General features: G+C 39.7%; 1 protein-coding gene across 10 annotated transcripts in view; it reads left to right on the top strand.

Annotated features, from left to right (window-relative positions):
• Positions 1-17,391, top strand: part of NSD3 (nuclear receptor binding SET domain protein 3) — a 36,986-nt gene that overhangs the window by 14,264 nt on the left and 5,331 nt on the right. For 9 of the 10 annotated variants that reach the window (XM_031602196.2, XM_031602195.2, XM_090125677.1 and 6 more), the window contains 16 exons: positions 3,116-3,216; positions 5,630-5,675; positions 6,196-6,326; positions 6,813-6,941; positions 7,314-7,440; positions 7,822-8,019; positions 8,577-8,747; positions 10,778-10,927; positions 13,178-13,334; positions 13,898-14,100; positions 14,560-14,672; positions 15,126-15,395; positions 15,871-15,987; positions 16,211-16,352; positions 16,553-16,659; positions 16,935-17,139. In XM_031602196.2, coding sequence (XP_031458056.2) covers positions 3,116-3,216; positions 5,630-5,675; positions 6,196-6,326; positions 6,813-6,941; positions 7,314-7,440; positions 7,822-8,019; positions 8,577-8,747; positions 10,778-10,927; positions 13,178-13,334; positions 13,898-14,100; positions 14,560-14,672; positions 15,126-15,395; positions 15,871-15,987; positions 16,211-16,352; positions 16,553-16,659; positions 16,935-17,139 — 2,367 coding nt within the window. The remainder of the gene's footprint in view (positions 1-3,115; positions 3,217-5,629; positions 5,676-6,195; positions 6,327-6,812; positions 6,942-7,313; positions 7,441-7,821; positions 8,020-8,576; positions 8,748-10,777; positions 10,928-13,177; positions 13,335-13,897; positions 14,101-14,559; positions 14,673-15,125; positions 15,396-15,870; positions 15,988-16,210; positions 16,353-16,552; positions 16,660-16,934; positions 17,140-17,391) is intronic. The other variant, XM_031602198.2, reaches the window with a different exon arrangement.

A 17,391-nucleotide genomic window follows, 5' to 3' on the forward strand; every position in this document is an offset into this window, starting at 1 on the left:
TGTTAGAGTATTGTAATGGCTTTTGGCACTGCGTGTAAAATATGACAGTGGAGATCAAAAGAAGAGAATCTGGAGGTGACATAGTTTAGTAAGGAATGGTTTTGAAATGTGGCAGGTGCTTTACCAAACTTTGTTGATGAATTTCAATATGACTTTTGTAGAGGACAGTGTTTTTTTTCCCCTGCTTCAGCTCACTCCATCAGCAGAATGATGCAATGCTTGGTTCTGAAGGTGTTTTAGGAGCCCCATCATAAAACAGTGATATTTAAGTACTGTCTGAGGAAAACCACTGAAGCAAATAATGGAACTTGAGATTGAAAAGGGAAAGCCTGGAACAAGCTATTTGAAGCCTGATTTGTGGTACAGTAGTAGAGAAGAACGAGAGGAAGAACGGATTGAGTGCTTCCTAGATTTGGAACAGAAAACCAGTGTGTGGTTTTTTTTTTTGTTTTGATTCTGAGGAACAGCTAATGGGAGTTTGTCCAAACGGTTTTATCTTCTCCCCATCAGCAGGAATTTCATTCAGCAATGTGTTCTCTCAGCATCATCAAAAGGAGACACGTATCCCTGTGGGGAGCAAATGGAAGTTCCTGAAAAGATGTAGTTCAGATCTTTCTAAACCAAGAGATTTTCAGGTTCCTCCAGTCCCTATATTGTCTTCTGTTTTTCATCTGTTTTGTACAGTCCATTAGCTATTGCTTGTTTGCTAGTGTGCTGGTAGTAATAGCCTTGGTATAGCCTCAAATGGTTTTATGTTAGATGTGTAGAAGTAAATTTTAGGTTGCAGAAGAGCACGTTGAGTTGCTGTCATAGCAGGATGAGCAAATGCTCATGATACGGACCAAAAAAACACCCTAAAAAAGTAATGGACTCATTACAGTTAAAACACACAAAAAGGAACCCAACCACAAAACCTGCTGGGAAAATCTTGTGAAGTTACTTGGTGTCACTTCTGCTTTAACTGTTTGTATCTTCTCCTTTTCTGGACGTAAATGAGACTCCAGGTCAAACACCTCAGTGCTCAGCATAGGTGGGAACATTTTCCTCTGCATACTTACTGCAGTTTCTGTACTTCCTTAGCTTTTAGGTAAGCTTATTTAATATATGCTATGTTCTGGGCTGTGTAGGGCTTCACAGTACAGGCTGAGCAGACAGATGTTCTGGTGTGAGTGGGGTTTCCCAGTGCAAGTGGGGTTTCTTCTGCTGGTCTAATCAGTGGTTCTTTTTTCCAATTTTAGTTGCTGTAGTTGCTTCAGCTTTTTTGAACCAGTTGTTACTTTGATTGCCTTATAGCTGGAGAGGGTATCTCTGTTTTGTTTTCCTTACTTGGAACTAAAAGCTTCACCTTCACAATGGTTCTTCAGGTGTAGGGGTTGGTAAGAATTCTGAGCCTCTCTTTTTTTCGCTTCCATAGGTTTTTTGGAGATGTAAAACTTCACCTGGTAACACCTGTTACAGTGCATGGGCTTTCCTTCAGTACACACTGAAGTATACAGTCACTTTCAAAGCTGTTTCCAGAGTCCAGGCAGTTGTTGGTCCCCTCTCATGGAACATAACTACAAAGTCCTTTTTTCAAATTTAAGGTCACTGGAGTTTCAGGATGTCTTTATATTAAATATTTCACAGAATGACTCTGGGAATCCTTAATAATAACCTGCAGTTAGATATACAGAATTCTGTAGTGCTGGGAGAATAGTTGTGTAACCTGAAAGCTGATAATAAGAGAACAACTATGAGAATTCATAATGCCTCTGGTTTCTGGAACAAGATTGACCTGACCTTGTCAGGGTGAGGTAGAGTGCTGGTCTGAAACCTCTCCTGAAACTTTGGGTCAAAATACACATGCAGGTGGGATAGGAGCATTGCAGAGGTGATGTGCTGCATCTTTGCAGAGCAGGGACAGGAAAAAAGTACCTGTTACTTTGATTGATAGTAAGTTTAATATTGGCTGAAGGCAATAACTTGAGAGTTTCTTCTCTGATACAGGGCTTGCATCTTAATTCTATTTTCACAGTGAGGCAGCACAGGGAGGAAAGGCATGATGGATTAAATCAACTTTCTGGTCACAGTTGCCCAAACTGATTTTTAGCTGCTTCAAAGAATCTCACCTGAACACAGAGGTGACAAAAGATGACCTCTGGCTTCAGTGTTGAGATCCAGAATCGTTCTGTGGGTATCAGTGGATGTCTCTCATTACAGCCAGAAGTTACCCTGCTGCTTCTGTGGGTAAAACACCCAAACTGGAAACCAAGAATAATGTTCTGTAAAAGCTGTGAAATGTCAAACTTCAGCTCTCTGTTAAACATCTCCAAGTGTCAAAAAAAACCCACAACTGTACATGGTATCAGATGGTGTGTTTCACAATATGACCTTTTTGGAGATACTGTAGCATAGAGGGATCTTCTGAATTCACCTACCTTAGTTGTTTAAAAAAAAAAAACAAGTAATTTATGCTTTCTCTTGATATATCATTATTACTGCCATTAATCTGAGTTTCTTTTCTATAGTAATAGTTCTAAAAAGCTAGGTTGTTGCTTTCATTAATTGCAGTAATGCATCGTGATGGCTGCTTCTGTGCTTTCTGTTGAGCATTTAGATTTTGTAGTGATAGCACACGTAGTAGAGAAGTTCTTGCTTTACTGTTCTGTGGTGGGCAGAGTCCTGGGTGAAGGCTCACACCCCTGTAGGGCACACAGCTGTCTGTGGGAATGAAAACTTGGAACCTGATTTTTGCGTCTTCGATTTCTGGCTTGTTTTAGTTGAAGAAATTGATTGTGGATTCCTTCCATAAATACCAAATATGGACAATTTGGTTAAAAATTAACCAGAGCGAAGACTGAGAGGTGTGTTTTGAAAACTCATTTGCCCGACCTGGATGCCAGCTTGTCATTTTGTACTGTTACCAATACCTCTTTCTGTCCATGGAATCAGAACATGCTATCTGCAAACCACAGCACCAGTTGGCAAATAGCTTGGAACTGAATTTAAAAATAAAACATTCAAAAGAGGACAAAGTCTTGGCTTCGTTAATTCAGCTGTTGATATGGTGCTGAAGGTGTTGCTGTAGCATAGAAGTACAAGGAATAGTATAATAGAAACCTTTTTCCTTCTTCAGGTTCTGTAGAAAAGAAGCAACAGAGAAGATCGATTCGAACCCGCTCAGAGTCTGAGAAATCCACTGAAGTTGTGCCAAAGAAGAAGATCAAAAAGGAGCAGGTTGGCTTCCTCCATGTAGAGAGTTAAAATATATTGTATTCATAAATGTTGTGGCTTATATTGGTGCCTTTTTATTTTTCTCCATTTTTTTCCCCATCGGGTTTCGTTTTGGACTATCCTTCATGAAATCCCCTTGTCAATACCATTGCTGTGACTCTGCTACTGGCATCTTCACAGTATCAGTCAGGCTATGGAAAATGGGAACTCAATGATGCAAGACTCCTAACGAACCTGCCATGTTTTCTTTGAGATTTCTGTTATGAGCAAAATGATTTTGTTTCAGTAACTTCTCTTTGATGGAATTACCACCAGGTTCCTTCCTTTTGCTCTTGATTTAGCTGCTGGTTTGTATTGAGGTTTTGTTTTTCAGATGAAGTTAGACTGATTAATCTGACCACTTTTGAAAATGGACTCTGGGAATGATTTAATAGTCAGACTTCTATGTTGGCAGACGTCAGCAAAACAGCTCTTCTGGGATATACTTTTTTTCCCCCCTTAACTAGATCTAACATGTACAGGGCATTCCTTTAATCTGGATGTCAGACAGACAAATGTTGTTGCTTTAAAACAAACAAACAAAATTCTGCGTGAAAATGAATAGGAAAGTTCAGTGAATGGACATAATTTAATGTTAAAAACTGAATACTTCTTAACGAGTTTGTCAAAGTTGTTGGTTCTTTTCCTTACGTGGTCAATTTTCACCTTTCCTCTTGAAACCAGAGAATTTTATGTGAAATGTTTCATAGGATAGTTTTTTTCCAATGAGGATTTCTTAAAAGGGGTGATTGGGCTACAGATTTTATATGGGAAGGGGAACATTTGGGGTTTTTTAGCTCTTTTTATTCTAATTTATTCTTTGCCCTTTACACATTGTTTTGCACTTCATTCATTCAGAGGTTGAAGGTAGACCAGACCCAGTTGCTTTTTTTTTTTTCCATGTTTTTCTTTTGATGCCACAGCATTTACATCTGTGCTCAGCAGAAGAGTGTTCTAACTCTGGAAAACTGCAGAAAGAAACTTGAAAGCAACAAATGTTGGGTGTGAAGCACCCAATGTTCCTTTCAGCCTCTTGTCTGGGGGTGTTGCAGCCTCCGTGTTTTCAAATGTTATTTCATGTTTATAAGTGTTTCTTAATTTAACAAAGGTTTAAGAACCAACAATATGAATTTCATGGATCCCAGTTAGCTTTGCTTGTTTATATTACCTAGCTAACTAAGACTATGAACATTAAAGTGCTTTTCTCAGGAAAAGTGTATGACTAAAAAATTAAACACAGATGCACTGTAATGCGCGTAACCTTGAATGTATTAAGTTATATTAAAAAAAAAAAATACTTCTTACAATTATGCAACAATATTTGTTACCCAAAGTCAAGTTTTCTTGCAACTGATTCCCAAATTAGTCTGCAACAACTTGGTATGAGGTTATAACTGGAACGAGTACAATTAATGGGAAAAACAAAATGTTAATGCTACTGTTACAGTGACTAGTGGAGAAATAAAAGTGATTGTTTAGATTTTATATTTGTATTATGAAATGTATCCTATACAAATCCTTCTATTGTATGTTTTTACCTATTGTACAACAAAATAAAATATTTTTTAAAAAAATTATAGAATAATCCTTAAATATTTACTAAATGTGTTTCTACATGCATATGTAACCACATTGTAAAGAAGTAACTTGTAACCCTTAACCTTAAAACCAGGATTTAAGGCAACGACTTTCCTCTCTAATTATTATCCCTTCACCAAATTCTCATGTTCCATGTACATTGGCAGAGCAGATTCTAAACGTGCCCTACTGATAGAGGATCAAGAGCCTGAAGCACTTTTGCAAGACTGTAAACTTGTCTGCTTAGGTGTGTACTGACATTGAGTTTCCAGCTGTATAGAGCTCTGCAATGCTCTGTGCCAAGTCCATACCCCCATCCCTATGGCCTTGCAGCACTCTATACAGGGAAGGTCTGTGTTCCCAGGAGCCTGGAGTGCATGCTTGGTGGATGTGCCTTAAATGGCGATACGTTAAGTGTCTCACTAACCTGAGTGTCATGCCTGTTAAGGTAAACTTGTGCTTACACAGGTGTGGGGTTGTACAAAGCAATCAGGGTTGGCTGCCACACTGAACCCTGCTCCTGCCTGCTGGACACGGCTGAAGTTTTCTGTCGTCTTCATGCAGAAAGGGAGTAACTGGAAAGGACCTTGCTAGCAAACACATGGCTGCCTTGTCTCCTGCTACTCAGCGTAGGCAGCTAGGATTAAATCCAACAGGACAAGAAGGCTCGCACTGAGGAGGGGATGGCAGACTGCACATGAGTTCAGAGATGCTAATCACTTAAACTTTGATGTTTTCTTTTTAATACTAGGGGAAAAAATTCCTTTGTTTTTAACTGTGGATTTTCCTATTCAAACAGGTTGAAATGGTTCCACTGGCAGCAGTGAAGACAGGCCTGCAGAAAGGTGAGTCACGCACTTAAACTTCACTGAAAATTCCTGGCTCTTCATCACACTTTGGCAGTGCTTTTCATCTTGTGTGGGCTACAGAGGTCTTGAAGTTTTCTAGCGAAGAACATGGCTTGGTTTGGCTTTGCATTGCTAGTTGGAAGGGTAGTTATGTTGTTCATGTGCTGTAAGCATTTAGTATGATTATGAGATGATGCTTTTGCTTAGCCCTACTTTAAAGATGAATGATGAAGAGATAATCTCCTAGGAACTTATCCTCTGTTACACACAACTTAGTAGCTTCCTCTGCTATGTCAACATATTCAGAAGATTGTCACAAGGACTTCCTAAAGTGATGTCCAGTTAATTAGGTCTTTACGGAGGATTAAACTAGTATCAAAGTTGCAAGCTGAGGATTAAAAATAGCAAATAGAGTTCATTTTCAGGTTGTCTCATTTTCATTTTCCTTTACTGATTTTAAGGAAAAAAGAAAATGAAGAAACATACATTAAGACTAATTTTAGCATGTTGTGTTAAGGTGCCAGCGAGATTTCAGATTCTTGTAAACCTTTAAAGAAGAGGAGTCGAGCCTCAACTGATGTAGAACTGACGAGCTCAGCTTACAGAGATGCTTCTGACTCTGATTCAAGAGGACTCAATGATTTACAGGTAAAAGCATATTGTTTCTCACAGACACGTGTCTAATCAATATCTTGCTCACTTCCGTTGCCTGCTGCTAAATATGAGTACTGTATTTCCTTCAAGTTCTGCCTTTTATTGTCTAAAAAGTAAAGTACACGCTTTTTAAAATCACCTTTTATTTCTAACCCTGCACATTACATCATCTGGCAGAACAAATTGGTCACTGACTCATTTTGCTCTTTGAAAGTTGTTGGATTCCTTGGGAGTTGTGGGATGACAGTATGAAACAAAGAGGTTTCTGGAAAGAGTGAAATATCTTTTACCTGGACAAGCAAAAATATTTACGTCAGAAAGGCAGCGTTTCTTCTGTCATTGTCATCCAACAACTTTTCAAAGATGTTTGAACCTCTTGATGTGCTAAATAATCAGTGGTGATGTAAACATTGTTTTTCACAGTGTGATTGTCCTTTGAAAGTGTCTTGTTTGAGTGCCTTGGACTTTCCCTCTTTGTAGGGTAGTTTTGGAAAGCGTTCCGACAGCCCATCAGCTGCTGTCGATGCTGATGCTTCTGATGTGCAGTCAGTGGACTCCAGCTTATCCAGGAGAGGAACTGGAACAAATAAAAAAGACACTGTTTGTCAGGTAAATGATGGTACTGTAAAGATGTTTTGACTGTTCCTGTTAATTTGAGGTGATAGACTTAGCAGATCATACTAGTTTGCTTTAACCATATCTTAGAATATTAAGGCGTTCGGGACTCTGTGATCTGAAAATAGTTCCTAGGAGAGTTTATGGATTAGGAATATTAAGGAGAAGCTCATCTTTCTATTTAAGTATGAGAGAATTAGGACTCCATGTGGATCCTGTAGAACTTCTCCTTCCATTTTGGAGAGACTCACACTGTTACAGGAGAAAGCTGCCATAAATTCTTGGATTGTTTTCAGCCCGTAGATTTTGTCAAGTCTGCAGTGGGATGTAAGGCAATTCTCCTGACTTATTGTAACTCTCTTTAAGATCTGTGAGAGCTCTGGTGAGTCACTGGTGTCCTGTGAGGGCGAGTGCTGCAGCACCTTTCATATGGAGTGTCTGGGCCTGAAGGCAATGCCAGAGGAGAAGTTCTTCTGCACGGAGTGTAAAAATGGTGAGTGTGTTCCCATGGCTGAGAAAAGGGCAAGATTTCCTGCTCTGCCACAATATGATCAGAACAAGTAAGGTTTACTTACAGAACCTTAAAATCTTTCAGTTTGGTCTGTTCTGTTACTTTTCTTAACCTCTGAGGCCGGATTTTCACTTTCCACATAGCAAGTATCTGGGAAGAGAAAGGGTGACAAACTGTTAAGAGTACTCTCAGCATAAAGCAGTTCAGGTTAGTAGTAGTTCAGTAGCGAATAATAGCAGCAAACAAAAATCTGTATTAACCAGAGCAGCGAAGTTCTGTTCATTTCAGGATGGTTTTTTTTTTTAACAGCATCTGTATCCCGAAGTACTGACATTTGGGTTTCTTTATTCCTTCTTTTACAAGGAGAACACACGTGCTTTTCTTGCAAACTTCCTGGCAAAGATGTGAAGCGCTGCTCTGTCAGTGCATGCGGTAAATTCTACCACGAGGCGTGTGTGCGCAAGTTTGCCACAGCTCTGTTTGAGTCACGAGGCTTTCGGTGCCCTCAGCATTGCTGCTCTGCCTGCTCCGTGGATAAGGACATCCATAAAGCAAGCAAAGGTGAGAGCAGAGCTGACCCTGAACAGCAGGAGAAACCTCAGATGCATCACCACAATGAGTCTGACTCCCAGTAACGCAGCGAGGAAGAAGGGCTTCATTCTTAATGAAGTCTTTAAATGTGTTGTGGGTGGGAAAGCAGCTAGCAGCCTGAGACCATTGGTCTGAGCACGCCTGGATCTGCAATGCTGATGTTGTCTTCTGTTGCTGAGTTTAATGTAAGCTGAGGGTTAGTGGCACAAGGCTGAGGAGTTCACTTTTTCTGAAGACAGTTGGGAGTGACTGCTAGAACAATTCAGGGAAAAAAGAATCCTTTTAGAAATGAACTAAAATAATGAAGCAAAAAAGCGAACTCTAGAACATTTAAACCATGTGTTTTTTTCCCCAACAGGGTTCTGAAGTGAAAGCTAACTTTTCTGAAACTTTTTCCAAGATGTAAATGTCTGTAATCTAGCACCCACGTGGAATAAAAGTCAGTCTTGCGTCTGTCTGTACTATCTTGTACCATATCTTGACTCCAGGGTGACATGGTGCATCTTTTTTGCATTTATATTAAACAGGTCGCATGGTGAGATGTTTCAGATGTCCCATTGCCTATCACTCAGGAGATGGCTGTATTGCTGCAGGAAGCTTATTTGTGTCATCCCACATTCTCATCTGTAGTAACCATTCCAAAAGGAATCACTCCTCATCAGCTGTAAATGTAGGCTTTTGTTTCGTTTGTGCAAGAGGTGAGCACAACTGTTTTTTCCTCCCTCTGTTTTATAGTTCTTCTTATTGTCACTTGTGGAGTTTAATGATCAAAATGATGTGAAAGAAACATCTCTTAGGGCTGTGAGGGGTTTTTTAATGCTTTCTGTGATTTTTGGTGTAGTCAGCAGTTCATGTTAAGCTTCTACATGCTATTTTGGTCCCTCACTCAGAAGGCATGCTTCTGTTGCCAGTAGAAAATAATAGATGCTGAGCCCCCAGTTCTAGTCATTGCAAGCTGAGAATGAACACTTGTTATTCACTGTCTGTTAAGCAGAAGGGGGATTCTTTCACCACTCACAAATATAAACAAGTGTTTAAGGCTGGGAGTGAGGATTTACTCATGAGCTAGAAAAAAAATCATTTTAAATTCAAACTACCATCATGTTTGAGAACTTTGAAAAGAAAGCATTTTCAATACCATGTAAACAAGTTCCATGCTAGGATTTTCCATGTGTCCATTTTTTTTCCTTTTTTTTTTCTTTCCATTTTTTACTTTTCTGGCCCTCCAGTCACTTGAGTCGTTCCAAACAGCAAGCTGATAAGTTACAGCACACCAGTTACTCAAGCAGTGCAAAAAACATTGTTTTCTCTGGTGAAAGACTGTGTGAGGCTACAAGAGCAAACTCAATGCATGGGTTGGATTGAGTTCTGTCTAGTTATATGTGGTCAGCATAGGGATATAAGGTAAGGACAGCATCTGTGGAAGAAGAACTGCTCAGAAGGAAATGGGGAGCTGAACAATCTAGAAATACTTAAGCATCTGTGTGAGAAGAGTTACCTAATTAGTTTTAGTTGATGTTAGAAGGAGATAATCTGTGTTTAGATGCAAAACATGAGTGAGGTGGGAAAATGCATCATTAAAACTTATTCATGAGGTACTTAAAGAAAACATTTAAGTCTTCTTATTCACCTTCCTGAAATATCCTTCATTAAAGCACTTCATAGTTTCATGTAACTGCATGTGTGTAGGTCATCCTTGCTTTAGTTGTTGTTCTGAGGATGTGCTTGGCAGGCAGGCAGGCACCATTCTGCTCTCACCAGTTTTTCAGGTACCACAATTCCAAAAGTTCTTTTCAGCTCTCAGCTCTGTGCCCCTCTCTCAGGGGAATGAATTGGTGGCTATCTTGGTGGCTCATCCTCCATGCTTCTTTGGATCTCAGCTGTAACACTTCCCAGAATTATTGATTGAATGCTTCTGACCTGTACCTCTGGCTTTCTGACCTACGCTGCCTGACTTGGAGCAGCGTGGGTAAAGTCTTCTTAGTGGAGAAAAACAGAAAAAAAGCATACAGGCATCATTTGAAATAAAGGCATTTAGCAGAACAGAGTGCTCGACTACTCCAAAATGTCTGATTTGGCAGCTGTGGGGAGGCTGTTAGTGCAATTCTTACCTAAACACAGTGGATGTAGGGCAGAATTTTCATCCATTCTTTCTCCTCTGCTGCTTGCAGAATCACTGAGCCCTCCTGTTACTTTTTTAATTCTAAACCAATTATAAAGGCAAAATGCTTCCTTAGGTAAGATCTTGGCTTTCTAGGAGGTGGGATGGTGAATTCTGCAGCTATGGGGCCATGTGGAGTATTTCTGTTCTTCCAGTCTGTAGCCCCAGCTGCTGGTATTGCCTTAGAAGCAGTGGCTGACATCACCCAGCTCTTCACATCACCTTGCTTTTGCTCATTTGGGAGGGTGGTTTTGCACAGGATGACACTGGGTTGCTTTTCCTGTGCTTTCCTGTAGATGCACAAACATAAAAGCACTATTGAAGTTCCAGTTAGGAGAAGCTTATTCACTGTAGGTTTTTCCAGTTACAACTGAATTTAGTCTCTCTGACATATAACCTCTTTCTTAGCGGAGAAACTTTGTCAGACTTTTCTTTTTCTTCATTTTATCTTTTTTTCATTCACACGTATATGCATTATAGGTGTTCATTTGCTTTATTTTATTTTCTCCTTTACGGAATCATGGGTAGTTTCATTGCAACTCATCTCTTTCTGTTTGTTTCGTATAGGGCTGGTAGTGCAGGATCATTCAGACCCCCTGTTCAGTTCATATGCCTATAAATCCCACTACCTACTGAATGAATCAAATCGTGCTGAGTTGATGAAATTACCTATGATTCCTCCTCCTTCGTCAGCTTCCAAAAAGAAATGTGAGAAAGGTAACCAAAATAGTTTCTTTCTCTTTAATTTACTTTTGCTTTTTCTATTATTTCTCTATCTTTAAATCAAACAAGATATGTCTGCTTGTCAAGCATCACTTACTGCTTTTCAGTAAATTTCACTCATTGATTATTGTGAGCGTGTGTTCATGTCGTTGGCAATTTTTTTATTATTATTATTATAAAAGGGCTTAAAATAATTGCTGTCGCTAAATTCTCTTTGGAAGAGGCTAAATCATTTTGTATCTGGCCTAGATTACTCCACTGTCAGGAAGCTGTTCACACAGCAATAGGAAGAAGAGGCAAACAGAGCTCGGTACCATTGCAGTTCAGTGCTTACCTCGATGGCGTACAGAACAACTACTTCTTAAATTGGTTTTATATACAGAAGAAGAGGGGAAATCTCTTTCAGATCTTGTAGGTAGGCTAAGCCAAGCCCAAGGGAATGGAGGATTTTTCAGGTGGAACATCGCTGGCTGCTGTTGCCATTCCAGAGGTGATGCAGAGGGGAAGGTGATGAGGTTGTGCTGTGTATGTGTGTGTTGCAGTCCTTGGGCTGTTCCTCTCCTGCTGCTGCTCCTGGGACTGCTGCTGTGCTGGGCAGGAGTGGCAGGAGGGGGCTGCACCTCCTGCAGAGGGATTTTGTCCTGTGGAGAAAACTGCAGGGTTTATTGCCAGGAGAGAGAGCTCATTTCATGCTGGCGTGGGTAGTGCTGCAGTGTCTCACAATACCTTATGGGGAGATACGTGTTGTCTCTATCAAATACTCAGATGTTATATTTTATTCCCCACAGAAATGGTGCCCAATTAACCATTCTAAAGTTAGGTTATTATCAGTGTTGCTAGACTGATGGCTTTCAGTAGTTTCTGTAAGTCCTAAAAACAAAAATTATTTTGAGCCCTCTGCTTAGCTTGAGCAATACCTTACTAATGCATCCTGAGAGCAATTTTTTTTCTTGCTTAGCATTGAAAGATTTGTTTGATTTTGCTTGATTTTTTTTTGCATCTCCTGGCATTTTACCGTGTTGGATAATGCTGTGGTGGTTTACACTGGGTCTGTATTTCCTCTGAGAGAATATTTGCAAAAATCACTTGAGAAACTTGAAGTTTGACTTTGGGGAAACTCTGGAAAACCCACGTGGTTGGAATTTGCTGTCTGTAGCAGAGGAAATACAGTATTGGTTGTGTGATTTATTTGTTTAAGGAATGCTTATTGCAACATTCAACAATCAATTAATGTAACGACATATTGGAAAGTCTATAGGTGGACAAGATTTTCTGGTACTACTTTTTCCATACTGTGACTGAAAATTCCTTCAAAAGATCTTAAGTATCTCCCAGATTTTTGGTCCCTGGGACACAAACATTTGATGACTTTTTTTCTGCTCTGTAAATGCATATATATACACATGTGTATATACGTATGTATATATATTTATATAAAATACTACAATATGTGTGTTTTACTCATTGTATGAGCTGCTCTGGTTGCTGAGGATGGCTTAGAGATGTGCTGTGGCTCTCCATGTGTAATGCATCTGCCTAAACATTTGTCCAAAGAAATGGAAACTTGTGCAGGTTAGCCACGCTGCACTGAGAGTTCCTTTGCACACAGAAGGAACTTTTGGGATAAGGACAACATCTGTGGTGCCACTGCATTATGTAATTGAATTCACATTACTCAAAACACTTAATTTTTCCTTTTTCTGAAATAAACAGATTGGTAATGAGAACTCTTTCTATGCTGCCATTACTACAGAAAAGCATTGATCAACCTATAGGCTGTGGGATTGGGTTTTTGTAATGCATACTAACTGTTTGCTAAGGGATTCAGTCACAACAATGTTGATTGAAAAAGTATTTCTTAGAATTCGTTTTTTTTTTTTGTCACCATTAAACTTTTGACCATCACCAAAGACATTAAAGTTAATGGCACAGCTTCCATCTGTAGTGCTTCCTTCGAGTGCTGCTTCCATTGCCAACTTTGCTCACCTTGAAAAAGCATTTGCTGTGTAGTATATGGCTGATGCAATTAAGAGCCACAATTTGCACATTGGAGAAGTGCACTGCAGCTTTTTTTTTTTTAATCCAGCATTGTAAGTTTGACTTGATCCCTTTCTTTTTGGCATATTTTTGCTGTGAGGCAAGCGAAGGTTGAGAATATATGACTAAAAATTGATATCAATTGCTATGCACAAGAGAAGGCAAATCCTTACTTCTATAAACCAGACAGGGTTTCTTTGTTTAAAGGTGGAAAACTGTTGTGCTGTGAATCCTGCCCAGCTTCCTTTCACCCTGAGTGTCTCAACATAGACATGCCTGAAGGATGTTGGAATTGCAATGACTGTAAAGCTGGCAAGAAGCTACGTTACAAGCAGATTGTTTGGGTCAAGCTTGGAAATTACAGGCATGTTTACCATTTTGTTCTTTTCTTGTTGCTTTGTTTTAATGTCCTGTACAATCACAGGAGGGTGACTCAAAGTAGCTCAGTCTTGGTAAACAAGAACTTGAAATGTAATGATTGATTTATTTCATTTCAGGCATCAGTGTTGCTCTTCAAATTGAGTTCTCCTGCTTTTCCAGGCACTGAAGGATACTTGATTTCACTTGCATTTGGCTCTGTAAAATGCAATAGCAATATGGAAAACCAGGGACTGCCTTACAGAGCTTGTGTTTACTCTTTGTCACCTGCAAGAATAAAAGCATTTGTAGGTGGTCTTAAAAATCCATTCTTATAATCATCTTCTCATAAGACTTTCCCAAAATTTGGAGCAAGAACTTTAATAACGAAGGGCTTCTGCTGTTTTGTGTGGCACTTGGCAATGATGCCAAAAGGAGCCTTGGTTTTGTAAGGGAGGAGATCATTTCTTTGGGAAAGAAGTGGCTTTTACTTATTTAAGAGTGAAGCAAGCTTGGAGGCTTAGGCTGTGGTTCCCAGAACTTACGTGCATCCTTTCTTTGTGCTTCCAGGTGGTGGCCAGCAGAGATCTGCAATCCCAGGTCTGTGCCTCTCAACATACAGGGCCTCAAACATGATATCGGGGACTTCCCAGTATTTTTCTTTGGTTCACATGACTACTATTGGGTACACCAGGGCAGAGTTTTCCCTTATGTTGAAGGAGATAAAAGCTTTGCTGAGGGGCAAACTAGTATTAACAAGACCTTCAAGAAAGGTAAAATCAAACAAAGTTTATAGTGGTTTATGACAAAAAAAAATTCCACGTGTTTGTGTCTCCATCACCACTTAACCTGCATGGGAGTATTATGTGACTGGTGTTCTGTGTTCACACATAAAGCTGCAAACATTGTGTAGATCCCTTAACTGCAGATAAAAAGTATTTTAAGTGCCTGCTCATTGTGTATTGCTGTGGGCAGGTTCACTTCTTGCACAGTCTGGGAAATGTGAAGGTGGTGCTTGGGCTCAGCTGCATGGGATCATTGTTCAATATCTCAGTTTCTGCTGAAAAGTATCCGATAAAGATAGATTCATGATGTACTGCAGTAACTCATTTTTAACTTTCTGGATTTTTCTGTATATGTATTTCTATTCATAGCTTAAAGAAAAAGTATATGTTTGATTAACAGCAGCTCGTGTTAATTGCTCCCTATTTTGAACTCCCTCCCTTGAACAGCACTCGAAGAAGCAGCAAAGCGCTTCCAAGAGCTGAAAGCACAAAGAGAAAGCAAAGAAGCATTGGAAATTGAAAGGAATTCAAGGAAACCTCCACCATATAAACACATTAAAGTGAGTTGGCTTCTTTCTTTTTCTTTTTTCTGTTTATGAGTAAGCTAATTGCACGCTTGCAACAATTTCAGCTTAAGGAGATGCACAAGAATCATTTTGCTGTTCTTTACAAGAATCTTTTGTTCTCTTATGGTACCAAAAAACATATTTTTAGCAGAGTATCAGTCCAAGTTAAGAGGTGAAGATCAGCTCCACCTGAGGTAGAACTTCGCTGCTTGCAAGCTGCTCTCATCCCTCTTAGTTACATGCTGGCTGTTACAACCTTTTTGACCACTCAGCCTACTTAAGAGCTGTGGAGTCTAATTCTTGCCAGCAGTTTTGGACGTGTCAAGCTTTACATTAAAATTAAGAACTTCATATGAAAAATATAAAGAAATCCTGTACTTGAAAAAGTTGTTCAGGATCTTCGTGCGTTGTCCTCAACTTTTATTCTTTTTGTCCTCTATTCTACAGTCCAACAAGGTAATAGGGAAGGTTCAGATTCAGGTGGCTGATCTGTCAGAAATCCCTCGCTGTAACTGCAAGCCATCTGATGAGAACCCCTGTGGTCTGGAGTCAGAGTGTCTGAACAGGATGCTGCAGTATGAGTGCCACCCCCAGGTGTGCCCAGCAGGAGAGCGATGTCAGAACCAGTGCTTCACCAAAAGGCTCTACCCTGATGCTGAAATCATCAAAACTGATCGACGTGGATGGGGTCTCAGGACAAAAAGGAACATTAAAAAGGTAGAATTAAAGTGAACAAAAGCTGAGGTTGCCATCAGTATGGTTTTACCTGAGAGTGCTGCAACTTAAGGAAACGCACACAAAAGTTTCACTGCTCCCAAGTGAAATATTTCAAGTGTTTAAAAGACACTTGTAAGTTGTGTGGGTGCAGCACTAATGGTGAAATCTGTTCAGCTGTTTTGACAGAGTTGTCATAACCTTGATATTTACTCACAGAACAAAAGTGAGTTTCAGGTGACTGAATTCAGATTCCACGGGTGGAGGGGATGAGGTGACTGTCTCATGTTTCTAGGAGGAAAAAACCTGTGTGTGTTTTGTCAGTGACTGCTGGGCAAAAGGGAGACCTCAGTCTGGAGAAGTAGTCTGAATGATGATTTCTTTCTGTGAATAACACCAATGAAGATGAAGTCGTAGAGATTGGGCACAATAAGTCACCTTACACGTGGTTTTATTTTTTGTTTCTTTGACTTTGCAGGGTGAATTTGTGAATGAATACGTTGGTGAGCTAATTGATGAAGAAGAGTGCAGACTGCGAATTAAACGTGCCCATGAAAACAGTGTAACCAATTTTTATATGTTAACAGTTACGAAGGTAAATACTATGGTTTCATTCAATATAAGCTGTTTATGGTTGAAACTATTTCGTAAGCCCTTTTCTGTAGGACTGACTTTGGGAAAACTTCCCTGTTCTTACTAACTTGAATTAGAATTTTTTTTTCCCTTCTTAGCCTTAGGTAGTTACTTGTCAGCAGGAAACTTTTTTGTTGTAAGTACTGAACATAATCTGTGCTATTTCTCTGCCTTTTCATTTGAAGGATCGGATAATAGATGCTGGTCCAAAGGGGAATTATTCTCGCTTTATGAACCACAGTTGTAATCCAAACTGTGAAACACAGAAATGGACGGTGAATGGTGACATCAGAGTTGGGCTGTTTGCTCTTTGTGACATTCCTGCAGGTAAGAGGATAGCTCTGTTTTATGTACGCATTGCTGTTAAAATCTAAAGCTCCTAACTTTAACCCAGTTTTCTATGTGGAAACTGCTTAATCCAAGTGACATTTATCAGAACTTGGTCACTTGTTGAGGTAGAAATGTTACTGTTGCATACCTCTTTTCCTCGTGTCCGTGTGGATGAATTGTTCTTCTTTACATTTTAGGAATGGAGTTAACATTTAATTATAATTTGGATTGCCTTGGGAATGGTAGGACTGAGTGTCACTGTGGAGCAGAAAACTGCAGTGGTTTCCTAGGAGTGCGTCCAAAGGTATGTGGGTGAAAATTGGATCTGTTTTCCTCCCTTGAAAGTCTCCAGAGATTTTAGTTATGAACTGTGGTACTGCCATTTCCAAGTTAAAGTTAATTTACTAATTGGTTACTTCAAATTCTTGTGGATGTGCATACCTGACTTCCATAGCTTAAAAGCTTTTTTGAGCAAATTTAATGTGAGCGTAATTCACACAAGTAATAGCCAAAGGTGATTAAATTTATTTCAGTGTGAGGGATTTATAAAGTGACTTCTGTTATCTTGATAATTGCTAGACAGCATTTGCAACAGCAAATGAAGAGAAGGTGAAGAATGCAAAACTAAAGCAGAAGAAGCGGAAAATAAAAACAGAACAGAAGCAGATGCACGAAGACAACTGTTTCCAGTGTGGAGATGGGGGAGAACTTGTCATGTGTGATAAAAAGGACTGTCCCAAAGCTTACCACCTCCTATGCCTTAACCTGACTCAACCACCTTTTGGTAAGAGCATTCCTGTCACTTGCTTTTCCTTCCTGCAGTAAGACAATATTGGAGCTGAATTGTGGCATCTGTTTACATGAAGCATAGCTGTTTTTGCAGTGCTGTCTGGCTTTAGAAGTCTATCAGGTAGCAGTGTCCCCTGTAACAGGAACCTGTGGAGAGAGGAAGCATTGTAATATTATTTAACTTGATGCTTCTGTTCCTTGGATCGACTTTTTCTTTTAGTTGAAGTACAACCATCTTGATATGCCA

Source organism: Phasianus colchicus, chromosome 27 (assembly GCF_987193195.1).
Source record: "Phasianus colchicus chromosome 27, bPhaCol1.hap1.1, whole genome shotgun sequence".
NCBI lineage: Eukaryota > Metazoa > Chordata > Aves > Galliformes > Phasianidae > Phasianus > Phasianus colchicus.